The sequence below is a fragment of the Pagrus major genome, chromosome 18 (genome assembly GCF_040436345.1).
Source record: "Pagrus major chromosome 18, Pma_NU_1.0".
Classification (NCBI taxonomy): Eukaryota; Metazoa; Chordata; class Actinopteri; order Spariformes; family Sparidae; genus Pagrus; species Pagrus major.
In genome coordinates, this window is record NC_133232.1 from 18,991,078 (window position 1) to 19,014,273 (window position 23,196).

The following is a 23,196-nucleotide window of genomic DNA, read 5'->3' on the forward strand; positions in this document are numbered from 1 at the left end:
CAACGATGTGTGTGTAATGAGTGCATACGATAATTCCTACACCAAGAGTATAATTTATCAACTTGTACTTGCACTTGTGTGTAAATTACACAGCTCTGACCATGTGAGTGTCATGCATGCATTAAACAATCTCATCATCCAGATATATTCTGTATTTTCTTTGATTAATAATTACTAGATTTATGCCATGATTTAGGACTTATGTTGAAGCGAGAAACTTAAGGCATGAAAGCCATTCTTGGGCACATACAAGTCCTGTCCAACCTGCATTTTTTTGTTTTTGTGGATCATGTGGCATTTCTCTATCCTGATTACATACTGGTGTGAATACAACAAGCATAGGCATGTTTGATGAACACTATTTTTTTGTATTTTATTACATTTTGAAAGTTTTTTTTCTTTTCTTTTATTCTTTCCAGCTTTAACTTTTAAAAAGCTTCCTGTGGAGGTGTTTTAAATTGGCATTTTGCTATAAACACAGTGCAGTGCATCTGGGGCTCGTTGCAGCACATATGTTACTGTTACGTCTGTGTCAAATAAATAAAGTAAACAAAATGATGGCTGTCATCTTTAATGGATTAACACAGAATTACATCCAAGCGTGTTAACTAAGACATGTTGGTTAGTTCTCCTCCTAAAAGCTTTTTGTGAAACATACTGTTTGAAAGTATATCAACAATAATGCATTAATCTTACTTTTTCCACATCATTTTTGAATCTGATATTGTGACATGAGGACTAACTAGTTCTAACCTGCAATACAACAAAAATGGTACTATTCCATTTTTATATTCTCTACCCCAATTATAAGCTGTGGAGGATGATGACCTTGTGCCTGACATGTAGCTTTAGCTACAGTGTTTCACCACCATATCACGTAGCCATCAAGCCGTACTTAAGAAGTCAGCTAGACTCAGCTGGTGACAGCATTCTCAACCAAAACTATTACAAATATAGATTATTATTATGGACTATTATGTTAGTCACTAGAACGAAAAGCCTGACAGGTGTAGAAACTAACTAAAGAGAGTGTTGCAGCACAGCTCCATTACAAAGGCTGATACTTAACATCAGTCCATTCATTTTGTTAAACCTCACAACCACTTCCACCACCTCCTTATTCACTTTTATTTGATTATGCACTTTTATTTCCTGCCTTCCTTTTCTTAATGACAGCTTCCAATGTCCTAATGGTTGTTACTTGCAATCTTGATGATTCATGTTAAGTCTACCTGCCGTTTGCACAAAGAAGTCAGCTAATGCTCAAGTTCAGTATTAAGGTTTGCCTGCACGTGCTCTTTCTACATCTTGTTCTATCTACTCTCTTCAATGTGTGTGTGTGTGTGTGTGTGTGTGTGTGTGTGTTTGTAGTACTGGCCACAGCATGCACTGAATATTATCCACCTTGGCCAGACTCACTGCACCGGCTGGTGTTGATCTGATTCAGCTAGTACACACACATTGGAGAAAACATCTGTTTGGAACTAAACACACAGACATGAATACAGCGCGCACACTCACTTGGAGGCACACGGACACACACAAACACTCTGTGCACATCCATTTACACACCTACGCTCACTCACAACGCCCACCGCACTTGCACACACATAAACACTATCTGGAAATGGCATTGAGCATCTGTTTGGACAGCGCTAGCACATTCAGTTTTTGTGAAACACTGGCAAGAGCCATGCATTGGCCATGAGAAGCTGTTCCACTGCAGCAGTGTGACCGGGTGACCGAGCAGCCGTCCAGTTGTCTGCCAGCCTCATCCATACACACACACACACACTTTAATGTACACACGTACACACACTTTCAACTGCAGACACTGCAATGCATATTCAGTGCCGTCCCCTCCCCCTGACACCACCACTCTCTTTTCCCAAGTCACCCATAAAATGCTCATGCTTTTAGTAGGATTCTGAAGCATTTTAAGAAGCTATTTATTTAACAGCATAATTATCTAACTGGTGTAAGGGTGATCGATCTAGCAAAGTGATTGGGAGCGCTATTAACGCCCTCTCCTCCGGCACAGGTGGCAGCTGTTCAGAGGACAAAAAATGGGAAAGAAAAGACTACAATTTGATGTATCTGTGATATTTTCCATATGTACACATCGCAATCCCTGCCACAGTCTGACAGCATATAAATGAACCTTTAGTGCAAGGAGAATGTGGTCAATCAAACGTGCTATGATGAGCACCAGTGGGCACGCGCACAACATCCATTCAAAAACAAAATGCCAAAAATAAACAGTGCCTAGCTTGAATGTTGTGGGCCTTGGGATAATTCCATGGATTGTAAATATGAAGGTGATGTCTTACGCCAATCTGTCATGTCTCATCTTAACTGATGCATCTCTTCAGGGAGAGCCAGTTTAGCATTTAGCATGTACATACATCACATCAATGTCACTTGACAGAAGCGCCCCATTTGTATTGCTGACAGCTTGGTTGGGGCCAAGGTGTGTGGATCTGTTTGTGTGTGTGTGTGTGTGTGTGTGTGTGTGTGTGTGTGTGTGTGTGTGTGTGTGTGTGTGTGTGTATGTGTGTGTGTGTGTGTGTGTAGTGGGGGTTTGAGTGCATGCAGAGAAAAAGGAGAGCGAGAGAGGAAGACAGTGACAGAAACACAGGAAAATAAATAGAAAGAGAGAGAGAGGCAGAGAGAGTTTAGCCGAGACCGGGAGGAGTTTTCAGTTATTTACATATGCAGATTCTGGTCACCCCAGATCCCTACCCTCATCACGAGAAACCAATTAAAACTCTCTTCATTTAATGTTTACCTTAATTAACCGTAACAATTAATGGCTGTCCAAAGTCCTATTGTGGCTTTTTCAATTAAAGCTGCGTGTGACGAGGTTGCAATCCAATACTACCAATCACACAGACAATTCTCCAGCGACTAAAGAAGTCCATCCCAGTGAAATTAGCTCATGTATCATTTCATTTCATCACTTTAAAAGTTATTTTTCTCATTTGTTATATCTGTGGACAGTTTGTACTGTGCACTTGCATGTCAGTGTGTTCGTGGGCATGTGTGTGCGTAGGTGTCCAGCCATCCAACCAGCAGTGCTCGTACTGGTCAGCAGATTGTTGGGTGAGACCCAGTGGACCATTAGCTGTCCGAAGCTGCCAGGGCTGAGAGCTGATAATGACAGGTGGTGTACACACCCTGGAGGTCTGACAGGCTCAGGGCACAGTGCCATGTAACAACAGCCTTTACTACTGGCACCATGGCTGTGATGGCAGCCTTTAACACTGGCACTGGCGCAGCTATGGCAGAAGTGTCGCTGGCAGTAACACGACGGCTGCGACGGAGGAACAGCTATTACTACATGCAGTTAAACTAAAATGGCAGCGATTGTTAATGGTGGGGAAACCACTGCGCTGTCATAACTATCGCTCATCCTCTTGGTAAATGCATTTGAATCCCTATGCGGGCTCAGGTGACAATTCTGATTATCAGAATAACAATGAACCTGTAGGTTCGTTATTCAGCCTTTTTTTCATTCAGCGACAGGTCGCATTCATCCACACTGAGGACGGTATTGTGCCGGATGTAACGGTCCGGATGTGCTTACTTTTCCCTTCCTTTCTCCATCATTGTTCAAATACACTTTTAGCTGCCCATTTATTGAAGCTGGCGTCTTTTCTTTATGCCTGTACGGCTACATCTCAGGTAGAAATTTCTATTTTTAAGAAATGTCCTTGTCATTCCAGCTGTCTTGTGTCTGCATTTTCCACCACAGACCCCTCACACAAACTAAACACTAAACAGCACGAGCATGTGTGGGCATCTGAGTGTGTGTCCATACAGTACCGGCACCTTTGTGTCCTCCGCCCCCTCTCAGCCCTTCTCCCCCAGTGCAGAACACTCTGATTTGCACTAATCTCTCGGTACACTCTCAGGCTATTGTTCCCTTCTGCTGTGAGCTTATTCATGTGCCACTCACCATGCCTCTCCTCTCATTTTAATACTCCAACAGCGCTGGGAACTGAAAACAGTTTTAAGCCCGCTTATTCTGCTGTTTATTAAAAAAAAATCGGCTTGCCTCTCACCCTCTCTGCTGTGTAGGTGTTCGTGGAATCGTGCTGGATGTGACCGCTTATTAAAATGGCAAGTAGAGGCCGGACTCTGTGATGTTTCCATCATGCAGTTTATGTACACAGACAGCCTGTAGGCAGCCGGTGGACAGCGCAAGATGAAAGCTACCGCTGATGTTCTGATTTGATGACTGTTGCCATGGCAGCGAGATGAGGATGGAGGAGGGGCGTAAGCATTCACAGAGAGACAGAACAGAAAATTATCTCTTTCTCTCTCACACACACACACACACACACACAAACAAACATCCCTAACCCCCCATCAAACAGTAGTCCAGTCCGGTTGGTCTTTCTTTGGATCAGTGAACTGTAAAGGTCCATCATTAGGACAACATGGTGGGGTCTGATGTTCTGACAGCTTGTCAAGAGCAGAAGCATGGCTAACTACGTGATGAGACTGCTATTAAAGAGACTAAAACCACACAACTGCACTGTTGCTACAATGAGGCACCTGGCGGATTCATGGTAGCTCTTCAGCCTCTGCGGGATGGCTGAGCGGCCGGTTCAATAAAAACGGTTTCTGGCTCCAGCGGACGTGTTTATAGCGTTTCCTCTGGCCAAGCGCAGCACCAGGGTTAAGTTGATCATCTCTCACTCTGGTAAAATAGCCAGGGGAGTCCGTGTACCACTAGATCAACTCTACAACTTAAAGACCCTAAACGTTACAGCTCAGATGATCGATATGGCACTGAGCAATGTTCTTTACGAGCTAATAGACAAATCCATTCCTGCAAACCCCCTTGGGCCTTGGGAAGGCAAGAAGGAAGTTAGAGAGCATGGCTTCTTTGCCTGGTGTTGCCTCTTAGACCTTTTCCTCATACGCGCACACACACAAGCACACAAGGGAGGTGAGAGGAGACACTCGGATGCAGCTTGTGTGCCTGTCCAGGTCCATATGTGTGGTCATATTGGCACATCTGCGGATGTCTCTATTTCTGAGGGTATTGTAGTTTCCTGATTCCTCTGAGGTTATCACAGCTGCAGAGCTGCCAAAAGGAGATTTGTGTCTTCTGACATCAGAAGGAGCAGAAACATGTAAAACCCATTTCATTCACAACGCTTAAATGCTCCCATCTGACACTGTTGAGTAAGGGAGCTCACATGAAACATTTGTAATTCCCTCACTATCTAATTAAAAGTCCAGATTGCCTAATAAATGTCAGAATTGCATCATAAAGTGGAGAAGTCCTGAAATTCGGATTCCCATCTGAAATCTAAATCTAATTCTGTGTAACACCTGTTGCTATTTCACCAGGTTCCATCAGTTCGTCTAAATAGCGTTCCAAACGCAGTGAAGGCACATATCGAATGACTGCTAGATAAAATTAAAACAGGTATTAAAGCAAAACCACGCCAGGATTTTCTGATCCTGTGCAGTGTCTTTACTTGCCAGCGAGCCTCTCTGTCTTCCTATCTTCTCCGTGCCCTCCCTTTGTCTTTCTCTGTGCCGTATGCTTGCTCATTAAACCGTAAGGTCAGTGTTTCACTACACTCTACCACCCTTTGTTTCCACGCCCTTGCTAACCTTCTGCCACACTTACTTGAACACAACTTGGCCAAACTTGACTGCAAAACTTTGGCACATCATTATAAAAATAATGGACCATGTTTATAAAGGATACGAAGGCCCTCTGTGACATTGCGTAGTCCCCCAGGCCCTCAAACAACCTAGTTTATAGCCGGGATGTAACATTTATGTTTAAGGTAACATTCATGCTTGTCTAATTTCAAGGCAAGGACAACAGCTACACTGTAAAAAAAAATATTTTAAATGACTTTATTTGAAGGTCTAATGGCAGCAATCTATTTTGGGGCAATATGCCTCATTTAGTGTTGGTTAGTATAGACCTGGCAGGCATCGACTCTACCCTTTCACAGTGTAACTTTTACACTCTCATTCACAGCGGAGAGCACTCGTTTTGCTTATTCTACATGTATTGCACAAGCACTTTATAAGAAATGTAAATGAGTGAGGATAGATATGAAAAAAGCCTTCTGGAACCTTTCTGTAGCAATTATGGTACATTTTGAATTAGCAATAAGAGTGCAATGTATCTGGAAAACATTGCACAGAAATAATTTGAGACTGAGAAATGAGACTGTTATCCCCTTATGTACTGTATACTTTTTTTATTTCATTATTTTCATCATCAGATTATCTGAGACAAAAATCAGTATGTTTCAATTACCCAGAGCTGTTTGTGATGTCTTCAAATTACTTGTGTAGTCCAATCAACACTCCAAGTCCCAAATGTACAATTCACAAAGATATGAAAAAGTGAAAAGCAGCAAAGTTTGAAGTTTGAAAAAGCGAAACCTAGTTAACTGTTGGCAGTTCTGACACCCATCTTGGATCATTCCACAGTTGAAAAATTAATATTTTACACATGAACAAATGAATCAATACTTGGAAGAAATTTAGTTTGAAAATGTGCTCAAAATGAATTCAAGAGGCACAAGCTGTCAAGTGTAAATAAATTCATGCTTGATGACAATTAACAAGGAAGGGACTTGCTTTTCTCTTCAAATTGCTTTGTCTCTGTCGAGTGTTAGATCACATGATCTTCGGGTTTTAATATTCATATAGCAACACGATGCTATGAAATATTCATCTAATATCAGCCTGCCTAACAGAGATAATACCACATAAATACTTAACACTAATGCACACATCATTTATTTGTTTTATTTATATGGTGTTTTATGCCATTGTTTCCTGTTTGTTGGACCCTAGCATTGGCGCAGTGTCACCGCCCAGTCAGATCAGCAGATGTGGCCTAACATGTCTTGATAAAGAGGGATTACATCCATACTGAAGCGTGTTTTTCAGTATTACTGCTTTCATAAGGCTTGATTGCTAACTCGGGGACTCTAAATGTTTGAGGCAATTTGAAAACCCATCTTCTTCAAACCATTATCTGCAGTGTATGGCGGAAATGGAACACTCAAACCTTTCTAGTGTATTAATTTAGCACTGCGATCAGACAGTTATAAGGGAGTTGTCAAGTTTTTAAAAAATAATGGACATCCTGCGGCCAGTCAGAATCAAGAGCTTACTCAGGCCATGGTAATTACACAGATATTTGCATTTTAGCACAGAACGTTATCTGCCATAATGAGTGATAGAGCCTTTCATTGGACTGCTGTTTGCATTTGCCTTGCAACCCTTTTTGCTCGGACGACAATGTATGAGAAATGCACTGATGTAAAACCAGGAGGCAGTCTGCTATGTGCCAATGTGTCAATCCCTAAAGTGGAGGAAAAGAAGATAAGCGAAAAAGATAGACAAAAGCCTAGAGTAAATCTGCAACTGATTAAACTAATGAAAAGTGGTCAATTAATTAGCATCTCATTGTAAGACAGTGTTGTAACCCAGATAATAAAGCTAATGTAGTTTTTTTTTTAATTATTCCACACTGCAGTAATTCAGAGGACTGACACCGAATTTATCTGCTCTCTCTCTCATCAGCCCTCCTCCTCTCTTTCTCAAAGCTTTTATTCCAGCAATCAATTTTTCAATTCAGTTTCAGCAATTCATTCTGTTTCAATGCAATTGAAATGAAAAATGAAATGAAAGATTTTCATATTGATCACAGGAATAGTTCATTATTAAAGGAGACATATTATGCTAATTTTCAGGTTCATACTTTTATTTTGGGTTACTACTAGAATAGGTTTATATTCTTTAACGCTCATAAACACATCAGTTTTCTCATACTGTCTAGTGCAGCAGCTCTGTATTCCTCCGTGAATGAAACGCTCCGTTTTAGCTCCTGTCTCTTTAAGGTCCCCCCTCCTGAATAACCAGTCTGCTCTGATTGGTCAGCTCACACATGCCTAACCCACACCGCTAACAGCAACAGAGCAGCTGTGCTAAATTAGTTCTCATGTGCCAAACTAGCCGCTTGGCATAAATTATGCAAATGTGTGACATGGTTACTAAGTGTGATGTGGCGGAACTACTGACGAGGCGTTTCAGGAGCAGCGTTTTCTTTGGGAGAGAGGAGCTTCTGTCGGTGCGGACTTTGACCGTTTTTACTTCCAAGATCTTTTACATGCACAAGATGTAAATATATGCTTCCTTGCTTTCTTTGTGAGAGTTAATCAATATTACTCTAGCACAGGTGACACAACCAGCCAGGCTCTAGCCATAGTTAAAAAATACTAGGATAGTATCGGGGCCGATATTCAGGATTGATACTGATTATCAGTATTGATGTTTTTTATGTCCGATTGCTAATAAAATAAATTGATTTTAAAATGCACTACTTTGGCTCTGATGCAGCATCCTTTGTCTGCAGTCACTCAATGTCAACAACACTGTCTGATTGGTTACACATCATGAGTAATAACCTGCTAACAATGAATAATTTGAATCTGCAAAGTAACTGATACTCAAGTAAAGTAGCTAAAAATGGTACTTATGTACAGTACTTGAGTACATTGTAGTAAGTTACTTTCCATCATTGGTCATTCTTAATTTTGACAGTAAGATTTTTATTTTAACTGCAAATGTATTGGCTCCAAATATCAGTTATTGGTCTCCTGATTACAATAATCAGTATTGGTATCGACCATTAAAAATATTTATCAGTCGATCCCTAAAATATATGGATAGTAACCTCTCTAAAGTTCATTTATACACACAGCACAACACATTTAGTTTACTTTTACATGTTATGGTTGTGTACTGTGTACTTACAAACAAGAATTAGCTGGTAAAGCTAGCTTGTTTCTCCCTTTCTCCTTGTTTTAGATTAATGAGCTAATTGCCGCCTAGCTCCTGCACCATACAGACAGATGGACAGACAAGAGAGTGGTATTGATCCTCTTATCTAATTCTTGCCAAAGCGTATACGTTTATTCCTCCACTTGTATCCACTATATGTCATGTAGTTCTTTTATCTTTTTGCTCTTTTTTTATGTTTGGGTCTGTTTTTATTGAGGCCTCTGTGCCACAATCAGTTCTTATTGCCAAAAATAAAATTATTTTTCAGACAGTTTAGGTGAGGCCCAGGTCCATAAAGTAATGGTTGTCCAAATTTGGTTTAGGGGAACGTGACTGATTTCCACAGAGCCCTGACCTCCTCCACATTCCACACCTTTGTAAAGAACAGGAAGGCTGAATGCAAACCGACCTCACTGAAATGATCTTTTGTGTGAATGGGAGCAAATCCCTGCAGCAAGCAGGTTCAAAGCCTCGTGATGGCTTTCCCTACATAGACTCATATTATTGCACATGCTTTTGAATTGTCATGCAGATGCACAATTGTCCACATACTTTTGTCCATGGAGTTAAAGTGATGTGTGTGTGTGTGTGTGTGTGTGTGTGTGTGTGTGTGTGTGTGTGTGTGTGTGTGTGTGTGTGTGTGTGTGTGTGTCAGCAGTAAACTCAAGCTGAACTACGTTTTGTCTTTCTACTGCCAATCTCCTCTGCTCTAACGGTGCACTGTCGTCAGTTCAGGGTGTTGATGTTTTCCGGAGTTTGTCAGCAGGTCTGACTGGTGCTCGAGAATGCCTACAGCCTTCCTCTGGGGAGGTGTCACAGTTGGACATGCACCCCCCGCCACCCCATCACAGACACTCACACACACGCACATGAAAGAGAATAAAGACAGACATCTGTACAGACGTGGCTTAACACACAAACCGAATCTGCTTTCTGCTTTACTCTTTCTTAATCTGTCCCTCCCTCCCTTTATTTTTCTCACACTCAAATCCACACACACACACAAACACACACACTGACTAAATTGACTTGTCAGCTTCAATCAGACCAGGAACAAAAGGATTCCTGCCAGTTTGAAGCTGACATCATTAATGGGTTTGGGAGGGGGCGAGCTCTGAAGACAAAGGGAGAGCAAGGTCGGGCCGACTTAAAATGCACTTTCATTTTGGCAGGGACGTTAGTTTTTTGATTTCAGCCCCTTTACGCCGACGTCTTTTAGCGAGTGGCTCTAACTTTCATTATCACTGGGAACAGAGGGGCGTGTGAGACTTTGTTGTGCTGATGGAGAGAAATGTGACATCCATAATGCATTTCCTATTAGAGAATGCCACGCATGGACACACCTGGCCACGTGTCAGAGAGAGATGGACAGGAAGAGGATGAGAATAAATGGGGTGTTGGCGGTGGAGAGGGAGAAAGAGGTTGCCAAGTAAATTATACCAATGCGAGTGAAGACAGGGAGAGCTGCGAGGGGTGATGCTTGAGCGAAAGGAAGAACATGTTCTTGAGAGAGATTGTGTTGGGGTTTGGAGAGCCATAGAACGTACTGTACAGCTCTTCGTGTGACACATGAAATCTGCACATAAACCAGCTTTCCTGGTGCATTGTAGCAGAAAAGCCAAATGCTTTGAACATTCAAATCCTTTCCTCTCACTTCTGCGACTTCATCCATCCTCATTTTGCTTCTGTTTCCTCTGCCGCATGCCCATCTGCCTCTCCACTTTTTGCAGCTTTCATTCTGACCCTGGATAAAGATGGAGTCCCTCATCTCAAATGGTAATAACTTTGGTCCATATGCACACAGCCATCACAAATTGATTACTGTGTAATGCCGCAAGCACTCCCTCTCTCTCTCTCTCTCTCTCTGACTCTCACGCTCGCTTCTTCCATCTTGTGATTTTGCACGAGGCTGACTCCATGTCCAATCCGTCCGTCATTAAACGGCACCCCTGGGTGCAACCCGAACGTAAACAAGCACATCCTAAAGCCTTCCTCGCATGATCCCTCTCCTCCCCTGACTGAGCCCTCTCCTTCTCCCACCATCTTTGTCTAACACTCACTCGAAACCAGCTTCTCCTTCACCTGTTTTACCCTCAACCACTCATTCCCTTTTATTCTCATTCTAATTATACCATTACATTACCATTTCTATTCTCTCATTAGCATTTTTGCTCTCCCTGTCTCGTATTCTTCCCCTCTCTCATTCTCCTTTTTTCACCCTCTCTCGCTTCCTCTATCACCCTTCCTCTTCCCAGCCGCTGAATGCGTTCCACCTTTTTTGCGGCACATAAACAGACAGTGCCCTTGGGGATGGGTTGGAGAGCTCTGTCTTTGTTTGTGTGCACCTCTAACTAACTCTCCATCTGCGGGGAGCCAAGCCAAGCCCAGCAGTGCAAGACAGATAGCTGGCACCCTCCCAGACTCTTCTCTAGTTGGCCCCATATCTTCACCCCCGCCTCTCAACTTCTTCCTTCCTCCCAGGCTGTAGTTCTCCCACAGAGGAGGGTGTCAGCTGCCCTCAGGCAGCCAGTCAGGTGCTATAGATGTCCGACCTGACAATTCCTTTTCCTCGAAGCTTTAAACCGAAATCTGTCCTAGCTTCCGATGGATATTCAATCCTTTCCAAGCCGTATGCTGTGGATGTTCATCGCCACACTATTCTCGGGCTCCATCCCCAGTCAACCTCAGGTTCACCTCCCATACAAGCTCACTTCAGAGAGCAAATAACCAATAGCACAGTTTCTGTATTTAGTCACATCAAAGAGCTTTCAAAGAGAGAGGAACTTAAGCATTAGCATTAGTTCAAAAACTGAGACTTTCAATCATGTAAATGCCCAAGGCTGTAACTTAAAACTTGAAAAGAGTTATAATTTGTATGTTGTTTTTCTTTGCATTAGTTGGTGGAAACTTTCTCCACTTAATAATATGAGACTGCAAGGATGAAATGTGAAATACAGAATAAGAGTGAATAAATGCACAAGCGGCCTGCCTTCTACACACATGCACACAAATGAATCATCAAAGGTGCACTATTATCCGCTCAGCTAAAATTGTGTCTCCTCTGGGTATTTTGCATACTGATGGACAAAGAAGAATATTAGACTCACCATTGTCAGGCTCGGACTTCCTGTCGTGCTCCGTGTCAGTTAGAGAGAGGGCAGAGTTGGCGCGGCTCGTGAGGCACGAGCTCTGCTCCGACTTCAGGCCGCGCATCCACATGTGCTGCAGGCCGTGATTCGGAGACGGGTCCACCTCCGGCTCCGTGTCCACGTCCGAGCTGACCCCCAGAGAGTAGCCGCGGCTGTGGATGTGAGCGGCCGGTCCGGAGCACAGCGCTTCCTCCTCCTCCTCCTGATGCTGCTGCTGCTGCTGTTGCTGCTGTTGGTGGATGTGGTAGTCTGGGCTCCTCATCTGCCCAGCCTTACAGAAGTCTAATTCTAGAGGAGGAGAGACATGCAGATTGAGATCATATAGACTTAGGAGCTGTAAATCCTCTAATACCGGCATGTGTTTTTATTTGCTTCAGCAACTAAGCTGACCAGGTGTTTGTCAGAGACAGGCATTTACAAGCCAAACACCGAACACTTCCCAAATTATGTCAAGAGACAGGCTGTTATTTGAGCAAGCATTTATTAAGTTTCACAGCGCAAGTCCACATCAAAATGCCACCCTCGATTTTTCTTAACCATTTGCAATGGAGCTATATCCTGTTCAGGCTGCCTGATGTGTGTTATCGAGCTCGAGATGTATTGAACTGCTGCTCAAACAGAGCACTGATCTCATCTATATTCTCCTTGGTGGGGTGAGAGATCAGATAAAGATCAAACCTTATTAATATTGACTCAGACTGAGGGAAAAATTGAGCCTCATATGCTTTCAGGTATTAGAACGCCCTCCAATCCGAGGCATCAACCTGTTATCTGAGAACATCAGATATACTGTGTTAGTCCTCTGGTTACACTTCAATTCAATTCAATTCAATTGAGCTCCATTTTTTTTTCTGCAGAGGCAGTTGAGTAAATTTTCTTCCTCACCACCTGACTTCTCTGTTTAGAATGTACGAGTGGAAGTGAAGGGAGCTGATGGAATAAATTGAAATCTATACAGACACCACTGTAGCCTGGAACTATACAGATCTCACTGAGGAGAAAAAGAAAAAGACTTCCTCTCCTCACTTAGTGCAGTTAATATGTGTGTTAGGTCAGGTCCTTTGAACACAAACCGCAGTGTTTCAATAAAAGCCACAGTCTTGTTGACCACTCCATTGACCAGCGATGTGTCCTGCTGTGCCTGTTTGATGGGGTCAAGACCAACTGCGGCTCACACACTGTTCTGCTGGAATTAAACCGGTGCAAGATTGGTCAGCACCATACACTACTGTTTAGCTCAAATTGGCTGCAAGAGGGCAATTCAGGAGCAAATAGGCTATTTCCCCACAGCAACAAACATGAATTGACTGTACGCTGAAAAGCAGAAAAGCAGAGAGGAGATTTTGGAGTGATTAGAGGGAAAACATTGTTTTTTTGAATAACAGCCCATTTCCTGCCATTATTGTCAGCCACTACAGAAAAATGTATATAGTTAACACCACTTTCATCCAGTGTTGTAAGCATTTGTCATAAACAGAAATCAGAATAGCTGGCAACACAGTCTGGGTTATAATTTCCCTGTCAGCAGTGCTGGACGCAATTGAGGATAAACACATATAAATTAAATTTGCCCAATGGTGTAATTTTGATTGCCTGATTGATTGATAATCAAACAGGCAAAGTGAGCGGCTACATCGGGCCCCAAATTCACGGGGGCCCCAAGAACTGTGTCTAATAGTTTGTGGTGATTTGACTGTTTAACTTAATAAATAAACATGCTTAATATTACTGCCCACTGCTGAGGAGGGTCCTTTTATTATAGACTTTTATCATTTCTTTTTTGTACTCACAGGTTGATTATTCCTAAGAGATTCCCTAACTGTGGCACACAAGTACCAACTGGTGGTACGCAAGAGCCTTGCTGAAATTGCACTCCAAAAGACCATAAATTGTCATTTCATTTCATTTCATTACAGACAAAAGTTATATATACACATATATACATCACATAAAAAAGTTATTTGCTGAAATATTTTAAATTTTAAAATAAAATTCACTTGTGTTTAGCCATGTAGGGTGAGCGTGAATGTCACATGACCTATGCGTCCAAGGAAGTGACATGACGGCCAATATGACCTAAAAAGCAGTATGAGTGGAATATTGACATGGGTACAAAGTCAAAAAAATAAAATAAAAATAAAAACAATCAAGAGGAAAGTAACAGCACTGACCCTGACAGGTCAGATGACCTTGATGCCGAAGAGAAGTCAGAGTCAGCAGAAGAGCCGCCAGTGCTGGCACTGGGGCCGGGTGGCGCTACTTCTAGCAAGAAAGTAATAAGACTCTGCGAGGCTAGCTATAGCTATTATACACAAGGTGGCTCTTTCAATGTTTTCCTTGGTATTTGCAGTTGGTGGTACTTGGGAAATAAGTGGTACATGGTCTGAAAAGTTTGGGAACCTCTGTCCTAAATTAATAAAATCACCACACGCAGTACAATCTTACAAAATGGCATGGACTGACTTACTTGCGCACTATTGGGTGGCGTGTCACATTTCAAAATCTATTCCCTCTTACAGATTGAGTTTATATCATATCTCTAAACATTGTCATTTTACTGTCCAATCACCATAATCCACATGAGAGTAACTGTGAGTTGTTGACACACTCATCTGAGGGAACTTTAATTATCCTCGTGCTCTTAGCAATAAGCTTTAAGATCAATATTATTTGCCCCGAGCTTTGTCTCTCAGGCTACGTTTAGGGTGCCTTACATTAATTCATCGTTTTCAGTCACGTGACCCGCGCGCTGACCTGGAGGGCAAAACAGTAGACCAAAACAGTAGACCAAGATGGCGGCTCATACCGGACTTCCCGTAGAGACACGGCAAAAGCCGGTAAATTTCCCCTCGCACAGTTATTTACATCACCTGTCAACCATAGAAAAGGAACGATATGGACATAAACTGCAAGTGTTGGGCACTTGCGATCTATATACAGCACCCGCTGCGGTATTTCAGCCATTCAAAACCGCCAGGTCCCAGCCAGAGGTCCCAGCCCTGCCCACCTGGTGGAGAACCCCTCACCTTATACTGCTGCCGGGATGAAAGCTTATGAAAGTGCGGACAGCTATATGTATTTTCGATCTGGATGGGTAAATAATGCCGCCGTTTGGGAGGTAAAGAGCAAGAAGTTCTTCATTGTAAAAGCAAAGGTGAGTACTAATTAACTAACACTAGATATTGAACGTTATTGTATTAATATTATTATTGTATATGTACCCTGGACATCACCAAAAAAATCACTAACAAGTTTATTAGTCTAAACACAAGCTTAAAGGTGTAAAGGGATTTCCAAATCGTTGCGTTTTGAGTTTATTTGCGGCTGACGCAGCATCCCAACTCCTCAGCTAACTAGCTAACTTTAATTCATTAAGACCACTGCGGTTGGTCGCCTCGATACACAACAAACCATGTCAAAACGATTACAGACAGATGTGACTCATGGCTAAAAATACGATAATTAATAAAAGTATATACTCGTGTTTACTTGAGCTTAACTTTGATGAAGTGTTCGCTGCAAATACGTGTGTATTTGGACGGCTGTCATTGTTGGTCCTCCCCGGGGACAGAGGTACGTCTCATGGCACAAATCCACAATCTCCTCCTCTCTGGGTTTTCTTTTTCGGACGGAATTCGGTAGAAGCACAGCCCAGGCTTGTCTCCTCGTCTGTTAGTGCATCCGATAGCACAACAGCTATCCGGCATTTTAGCAAAACGAAACTTGGTCCAAACGAAATTTATCACATAATTCCTACGGTGATGGGCAGCGGGAAATGATCTTTTGCCCTCCAAGGGGGCGTTCCCCTGGGAGCGTGACGTCACGTGGAAACTATAACTCATCATCTACTAATTAAAACAAATTCAAATTTGTTGAAAAGTCTATTCAAAAATACAATACATTTCATCATAAGGTGTTATCTTAGATTGATTTAAATACCAGTCACATAGCTGCTTTTTTTTCGTCCTTATTTGTGTCCTGGCCACAGCTGGAACCAAACCTACATCCTTGTTTTTGGCCACATGTAACTATTTATGTAGATATAATTTTATGTATTTTATATAAATTATGCATTAGGTGGTAAAAGGTCCATACATATTTAAATGATCAGCTTCTTGTCAGGCTGCTACTTTAGAATAATTCAAACATTTATACTGTGACTCGGTTCTGATTTTGTAAACAAAATGTTGAAAAGCGTGAAGGAATTCATTTCAGTTAATTAATAATGCAAACAAAACGTAATTATTGTGGTCAGCTCTCTCATGCACCGAAGAGCAACGAGGTGATGTGGGACTAAATGGATGGTGAGGAATTTGTAATATCAGGGAAAATAAACAGATGGGAGTAGGGAAAGGAGGAAAAGAAGGGAGGAGAGGGCAAGATGGGCTGCTTTAAAAGATGAAGGAAAATGTGAAGAACATGGGAGGGGAATTAGAGGAGAAACAAATTGGCTGATCTTTGTCAGGAACGGCGTAATCCATTAAAAAATGTCACTGGAGGCAATGTCCCCCCCTAACAGTTGGTTACTTAGGTAGGGTATACTATATATAACTCTGGTGCCCAAAGATGAACAGATGTGCTTCGCAGAACCGGCTGCCATTGACATTTCAAAGGCTGCTTTGGGGGGTCTTTCTGCACCTCACCATATGACACTGATGGCAGGCGATGTTGTTTGTTTTGGAAACAGAAAGCCAGAGTAACTGTTAAAAAGGAAGTGCTCTTTGACACCACATCATTGCGCAAGCCATTGAAGATGCATGATGATAGCTCACAGTCATTGATGGGTTGCTGCATTACCAAACAATACGACAAAATCCATAGAAGGTGGCATTCAAAGCATGAAATCCCCGGAGTGGCCTGGTTGTCAGGAGTTGTAACTGTTATGAATGGCTAATGCTGCTTGTTAGCATGGTGGGTCGGTCTTGCAGAGTAGCAGGAGGTTGGGTTAGCAGAAAAAGTATCTATTGATCACTATGAACCCTGCACAGCGGCGTCCTCCTGATGAGGTGCGGCTTCTCTCTTAACACCACACATGACCCGCATAAAGGCCATCCATCACAGCACGCACTGGCCCATTTCTCCTCCTGTCACCGGCAGGGAAGAATTTTTCTGTGTGTATGTGTCAGCGTACGTCTCTATGTGTGCCTATGTCCGCCCATGTCTGTGTCGGTGAGTGTGTGTGTAATGAAGGGTGGTTTTCCACCCCAGGTGAGGCCAGAGAGGTTTGGGGTTGACCTAGTTTAGCTGTGGGAGAGAAATATCACCTCCGTGGAGAAGAGGTAATTGGCTGCCTCCGACTGTCCTTCTGGCTCATTGTGGACTGTAATGGGTAATTCACATAGGTCCTTTTAAAGACCTCAGTGTGCGCCTGTTTGTGTGTGCATGATTGTGTGTCCACCATATGTGTGCCAGTATCATTTCTGTGCATATACACAGAAATTTGTTTAAATTCAGGTAAATACATCCAGCCTAGGCATGGCCTGAGTGTGCTACCTGGCTGCGGTTGGCTGTAGTTGCTTTGTCTTTCCCGGTGGGATCCGAGGGTGAGGCGTAGCTCGTGCGTGTAGTCAGGCAGGGTTTCGCGTGAGGTGTAGGAGCGGTGATGGGCACGGCCGTCCTCGCTCTCATCAGATGAGCTGGTGTAGGACATCTCCATCTCATGGCGCCCCTTCGACAACGGCTGGTAGGGTTTACTGTCCATCTCCTCCATGGCTCGTAGGGCTCCGCTTAGTCACTCAGCACAGCCACAGCACAGAGCACAGAGTCTGGGGGTGAGAAAGATGGAGGGGAAGGTATAGCGAGGGAGGGAAGGACGACGGGGAGGAGGAGGAGGAGGAGGAGGGATGAGCCAGCAGAGGAAAATGAAAGGAAACGGGGGATTGAACAGACAGGGTAGGGAAGAAAAATAGCACAAGAAGTCTGTTATTGAACACAGTGGAACAATATTGCAACATCTGCTCATTCCAATTACAGCAGACATTCATAAACAGTATTTGGCTCCTTTCATATTTCACACCAAAGGTTAGTTCCAAATCAATACACTCAGAAGGGACCGCGATGGTGGCCATTATGTCCGCTTGTGTTTGAAGAGAAATTGGCCAAAATCAAGCACAGCTCTCTGTTCTGTCACTTGTTGTTTTTGTTTTCTCCTGCTACTGTAGTCTTTATCTGTCTTTTACAGACAACAAGTGACAAGTTGTGGATAAATCAACAAATTTGTAGCCGGGCCCCATGTCTGTCACTCTCATTAAACACTGTGACTCACCAGATTCTAAAGTAATGATGAAACACTGTTAGACACCAGTCTTCCCAGTGTCACTGCCCTTCCAAACGGAGACATGATAAATCATCTCTCTCCGCTCTATTCAGCTCCGATTCTCTTGTTCTTCTTTCAACCACATCAAAATCTACTTCTGATAACGTCCGGCGCGATATGCTTATGCCGCCATAACCGATGATTGATTGGGACGACGATTAGAGCACAGAAGAAGTGATTAGAAAATACTTCATTCATATTAGTTCTCTTTCAACGTGCCCTGCCCGAGGCCTTTCCAGCCTATTTCCTGCAGATATAAAGCTTCTAAATGGAGCTTGAGAGGGTCATTGCTCATAGAGACAAAGTGCTATGGTATTGACCTCTTCAGGGAGTCCTGTAGTCCATATATCAAAGCCATTAGAGCGTGCCTGCTCAATACCTCAGAGATCTGCAGCACAGGGTGATCACCACTAGTCTGATACAAGTTTACAGCTGACCTTTCTACCACTGCAGTAATGCTTTTATTCCACCTGAAAGACTCTTTCCCCTGGCCTAGCGTTCACCCGCCTCATTCCCCGCATGCATGCACACGCACGGACCAGTTTACGTGCGCATACACGAACGGCCGGCCGACCCCTGACAGCGAACAGTCGAAAAATGGGCCAAGTTGCTCGCACGTTCATCCCACACACGGCCTCATCCCCTGCAGACATTATCATAGCGCAGATGATCTGTAACAATCCTCACTTGTCTCCCTTTCCATCCACTTCTTGTGTTTTCTCCTCAATGATTACACAAAGCGCAACAATGCATTTAAAATACATGACCACATTCGGCATCCAATCATCTTAGCCACGCTGCAGCCAGCATACTGTAAGCTCCTACGACTCGCACACATGCACACAAACACACACACACTTGTGGTTCCCCTGCAATCACGATGCCTTTCATTTTGATTGGCAGGAGTTATTGCTGGGAATCAAAGCCCCCTATTATCTCAGCTGCCCTGTCAGAATGGGATTGACTGGTGTCACCTTCTCTCTGGTACGGCGAGGAGCAAGTATACATTACCCTGTGAGCTCTGAGCTTGCTGCAGGCACTGACTACTGTCTGCCTCTACAGAGGCTCTCTGTCCCGTTTTATGTCTGTCACTCGCTTACATGCAAGAATGAAAGCATGCAATCCTGCACACGGGAGCACCATCTTGTTCCCTGCACACACACAGTCTGTCTGGTGAACATTTCGCCTCGTACATGTAGTCCTGCTTGTATATTGACGTTTGCGATGTGAAATACCGTCTGGCCTCCTTTAAAACACACCTCTCTCCTGGTTAATCCCTTCCCCTCTTTCACTCCTCTTTCACCATCCGTCCACCTCTGCTCTCCCTCCTCCTTCCCTCTCATCCTCTCCTACCTTACACGCTCTCCCCTCCCTCCACCTCGTCCTTCGAGGCCCCCGCATTTAGAGAAGTAAGCCTGCTGGCGGGGGTTATTCGTGCTAATTCTAGCCCACAGTGGGGTGCCCATTAGGGGGTTTGATTCTTGGTTTTGATGTCAAAACCTGGAGGTTGTTTCCTAGAGCCAAGCTCACTTCAAACAAAACACATGGGCGTTCTGTAGGACAAGTCAGCATGTGCCACCTGAGCGCAACACCAGCCTAGATTTGTAATTGAGGAATCACCACCTTGGGGCGTGGCGAGTGCAAAAAGCTAGCCGCGGGTCGCTAGTCATAAAAAACACACAAGGATGGCCCTGGAAGGTTCTGAGGATGTTGAAGTAATTAGCACCATGCCAGGAGATAATTTTTTATACAGGGATCTTCAAAACCTTCACTACAAGATTTGTATCGTTTCTCTCATCATTTTTTTATATACGCGTGGAGCAGAGGACCACACGGTGCACTGAGGGATCCCTGAGTGAAACTAAGTGCTTAACTGATTGCATCACTATACTAACAACTGATCTTAATCATCTCCATGCAAGACCAAAGTATGTAAAATTCATAGACTGCGATGATTTATGCATGTCCTACCTACTGTATTAACAGCACGGCGCTGTACTGTATTTGTCTCAGTGGGGCTTTTATTTATTGATAGACTGCTGTGACAAAATGCAGCAAAGTACAACAAAAAAAAGGCTGTTGAAAATTTGAGATGCATCTCATGTCAGTTTGTTTGCGCTTCGAATGGATTAACAGTGAGCAGCTGTATGCGGTGACAATGTATGTATATGTTATTGTGTGATTTTATTTCTAATTTAATTCTAATCTATAATTCATCACTGTGTAATGAACTCTTCACCGCTCGGTTTAAAATTAATACAAAGTGACAACACTGAGTGAAACACATGCATCGCATTACATTGTTACCCTCCTCCTCCCCTGCTAACCCCGTTCTTTCAGTCTCTTATCACTTTCTCTTTCGCGCACAGGGAGTGATAATCCATAGCTACACAGTAACAATAATATCTAATGGGACTCTTCACCCACTTGATCCCCTCCTATCCATCCATTTGCTCAAACACTGCAACCGCAGACCAGTGGCCTGTGTTTTTTTTTTTGTTTTTTTTTTGCAAATCTGCTTAGAGAAGTGATAGAGGCTCACATACACAGTTGCTTTTAAACAGGATTTACGCTCCCAGTCATCTCCAGAGGGGCGGAGTCCCTCAGATGTCCAACAATAACAACAATGGCACAATTGGCGAGGCGGAGATCGCCATGTGTAAAAGGCAAGGACCATGAGGACAAGTCGAAAGCGATTTACACTTTTCAATCTCAAACGAATGCGGCGAAATCATGACGAACGGGAGGAGCGAGAGCATGCAAAATGGGAAAAAAAGAGAAAGGCAGGGAGAGGATTGGGGCCAGGCAGTAGCAGTGAAATTGAGTTTCACATTGGTAAATAAACAAGGAGCACTGGGAGAGCAGAGTGCCATCCAACAATATTAGCTTCTCCGATTATTGATACAGTATAGTTCCAGGATTACAAATGCATTTCTGCCATGCAGAGAAGGTCTTATTTTCATAACAGCCTGGAGACCCCCAGTGAGTAGGAAGCTACTATCGTTGTTAGCTCTGGCCTTTACACATTTCTGAGAAGGTTGTTTGCACAGAGTTGAGCTAATCCCGCTCACTAAACAGGCCTTGCAAACTGCGGGAATGTCGATGAGGAACCTTGAGAGATATGTACAACGTTAACTCGTCACTGCTGCAGATGCTACGCAGTGAAGTCATGACAACACCGCTGTTGTTTGCAGGTATTCATTTTGTCTACCATTATGACGGCTTAATCATCAGACAGAATCGGGGTTGTGTGCAGTCTGTTGCTGCAAATGCAGATCCAGGCTACAGGTCCTGGGGGAGTAAACAGTGAGCTGTCAGAGAGGGATGCCTCTCCTGGAGTCAGGGTGTGTGTGAAAAGATTCAGGGATAGGGCTTAAAAATAATCTATCTGTTCTATTCGTTAGCACCACCACGGCTCCTCAGGCATATGACAGGGACACCTCAGATGAGAGGTCCTGAAGGACCCACAGGACCCTGTTATACCTAAACCACCCGAAAGACAACAAAACAGCACAGTGCCCACTGGGAGCCCTCAGTGCCTGCAGAGAGGAGGGAGGGAGGGATGAATGGAGAACGAGGATAAAGAGAGTGATGGATAGATAATGAGAGATGGAGAGATTTCACAGTGAAAATGGGGGGAATTGAAGGATAGAGAGATTGCCAAGTGAGACATGGAGTGATAGAGGGTTTTAATTAGTGGATAAGGGCTAGCTATCTGTGGGCGTCGGCGGCAGCAGCACTCTCGTCACGTAGTTGTGCTTTCATAGCTGACCAAGCCTGAAATCTCTTGCTGCTAATGCTGAGTTTACCGGCAGAACACATACTGTAGTGTATACCCACACACACGCACACACACGCACACACACACACACACACACACACAAGCCTGGACCTCACCATACATACAGCATCCCTGGTAAGATTCAAAGATGAAACACATACTGACAATCATCCACAGACGAACACACACTCAAAGGCCCTGCGCCCACACACACTTATAGCGTTTCACACTAATCGACAAACAACACACTCGAACACCCACACGCCATAGAGAATGAACACAGTTTTCCTGGCCTTTTCGGCAAAGCGTGCCCTTGCACGTCGTTTCTATGCGCCGTTGCAGTGTCTTTACCATTCAGCCTCCAGTGCACTGCCTGCCTCCATTATTCCTCACACAGCAGCACCTCAGGTTAATGCTTGTATGAACAAATCAAATCATATAGGTGACACAAAAGCCCAGTGAGCCTCAGTGTGTGCCCATTTGAGTCAGAATGAAAGCATGACCAAGGAGCAGAAGAAAGAAAGTGTCCATGTGCGCTTGTGTGTGTGTGTGTGTGTGTGTGTGTGTGTGTGTGTCCTCTCGCAGAAGCCAGATCGGTTCTTGTTAGGAGCTGTCAGGAGCCGTGACGCCATGCTGGACCATTTGACTATTTATGGTGGACATGGGTCAAATCCCACATGGGCACAGCATGCCTGAGCCGTGTGGAGAAATCCATAAGGTCCTACACTATTCATGCCCTCTGACTGTGGCCTGTAGTGAGGGAGTCGCAAAGCTTTAACTTTTCAAAGGCTGTATTATATCTCGACTACAGTTAAAACTTTTCTTCTTTCTTTTAGATCTTGACGAAGGTATAGATTTTTTTCCCGTTCAGACTACCACTTTCTTTTCATGATATCCACTTATGCTCATTCTCTCTGATCCGAATCTGAATCAGCCCTCTGCTGACTTCAGAGGGCAGAGGAGCAAACAAAAAACACAAAAAGAACGAGCATGTCCCACATGTGCGTTCACGTGTTCACTTGCGTGTCTGACCACAGACACAAAGACAAACACACGGAGCAAGAGACACCACCCAAAACCACGTAATCAATATTTCTGACAAGGCAAAGCCT

At 43.7% G+C, this 23,196-nt stretch overlaps 1 protein-coding gene across 2 annotated transcripts in view; it reads right to left on the bottom strand.

Moving 5' to 3' along the window:
- Positions 1-17,697, bottom strand: part of tenm1 (teneurin transmembrane protein 1) — a 179,417-nt gene extending 161,720 nt beyond the window's left edge. The window contains exons 1-3 of one of the 2 annotated variants that reach the window (XM_073486775.1): positions 17,486-17,697; positions 14,425-14,449; positions 11,946-12,180 (exon numbers count right to left, since the gene is read on the bottom strand). In XM_073486775.1, the coding sequence (XP_073342876.1) occupies positions 11,946-12,180; positions 14,425-14,449; positions 17,486-17,697 (472 nt within the window). Of the gene's footprint in view, positions 1-11,945; positions 12,276-14,424; positions 14,450-17,480 lie in introns of both variants that reach the window. The other variant, XM_073486774.1, reaches the window with a different exon arrangement.
- Between the last annotated feature and the right edge of the window lie 5,499 nt (positions 17,698-23,196).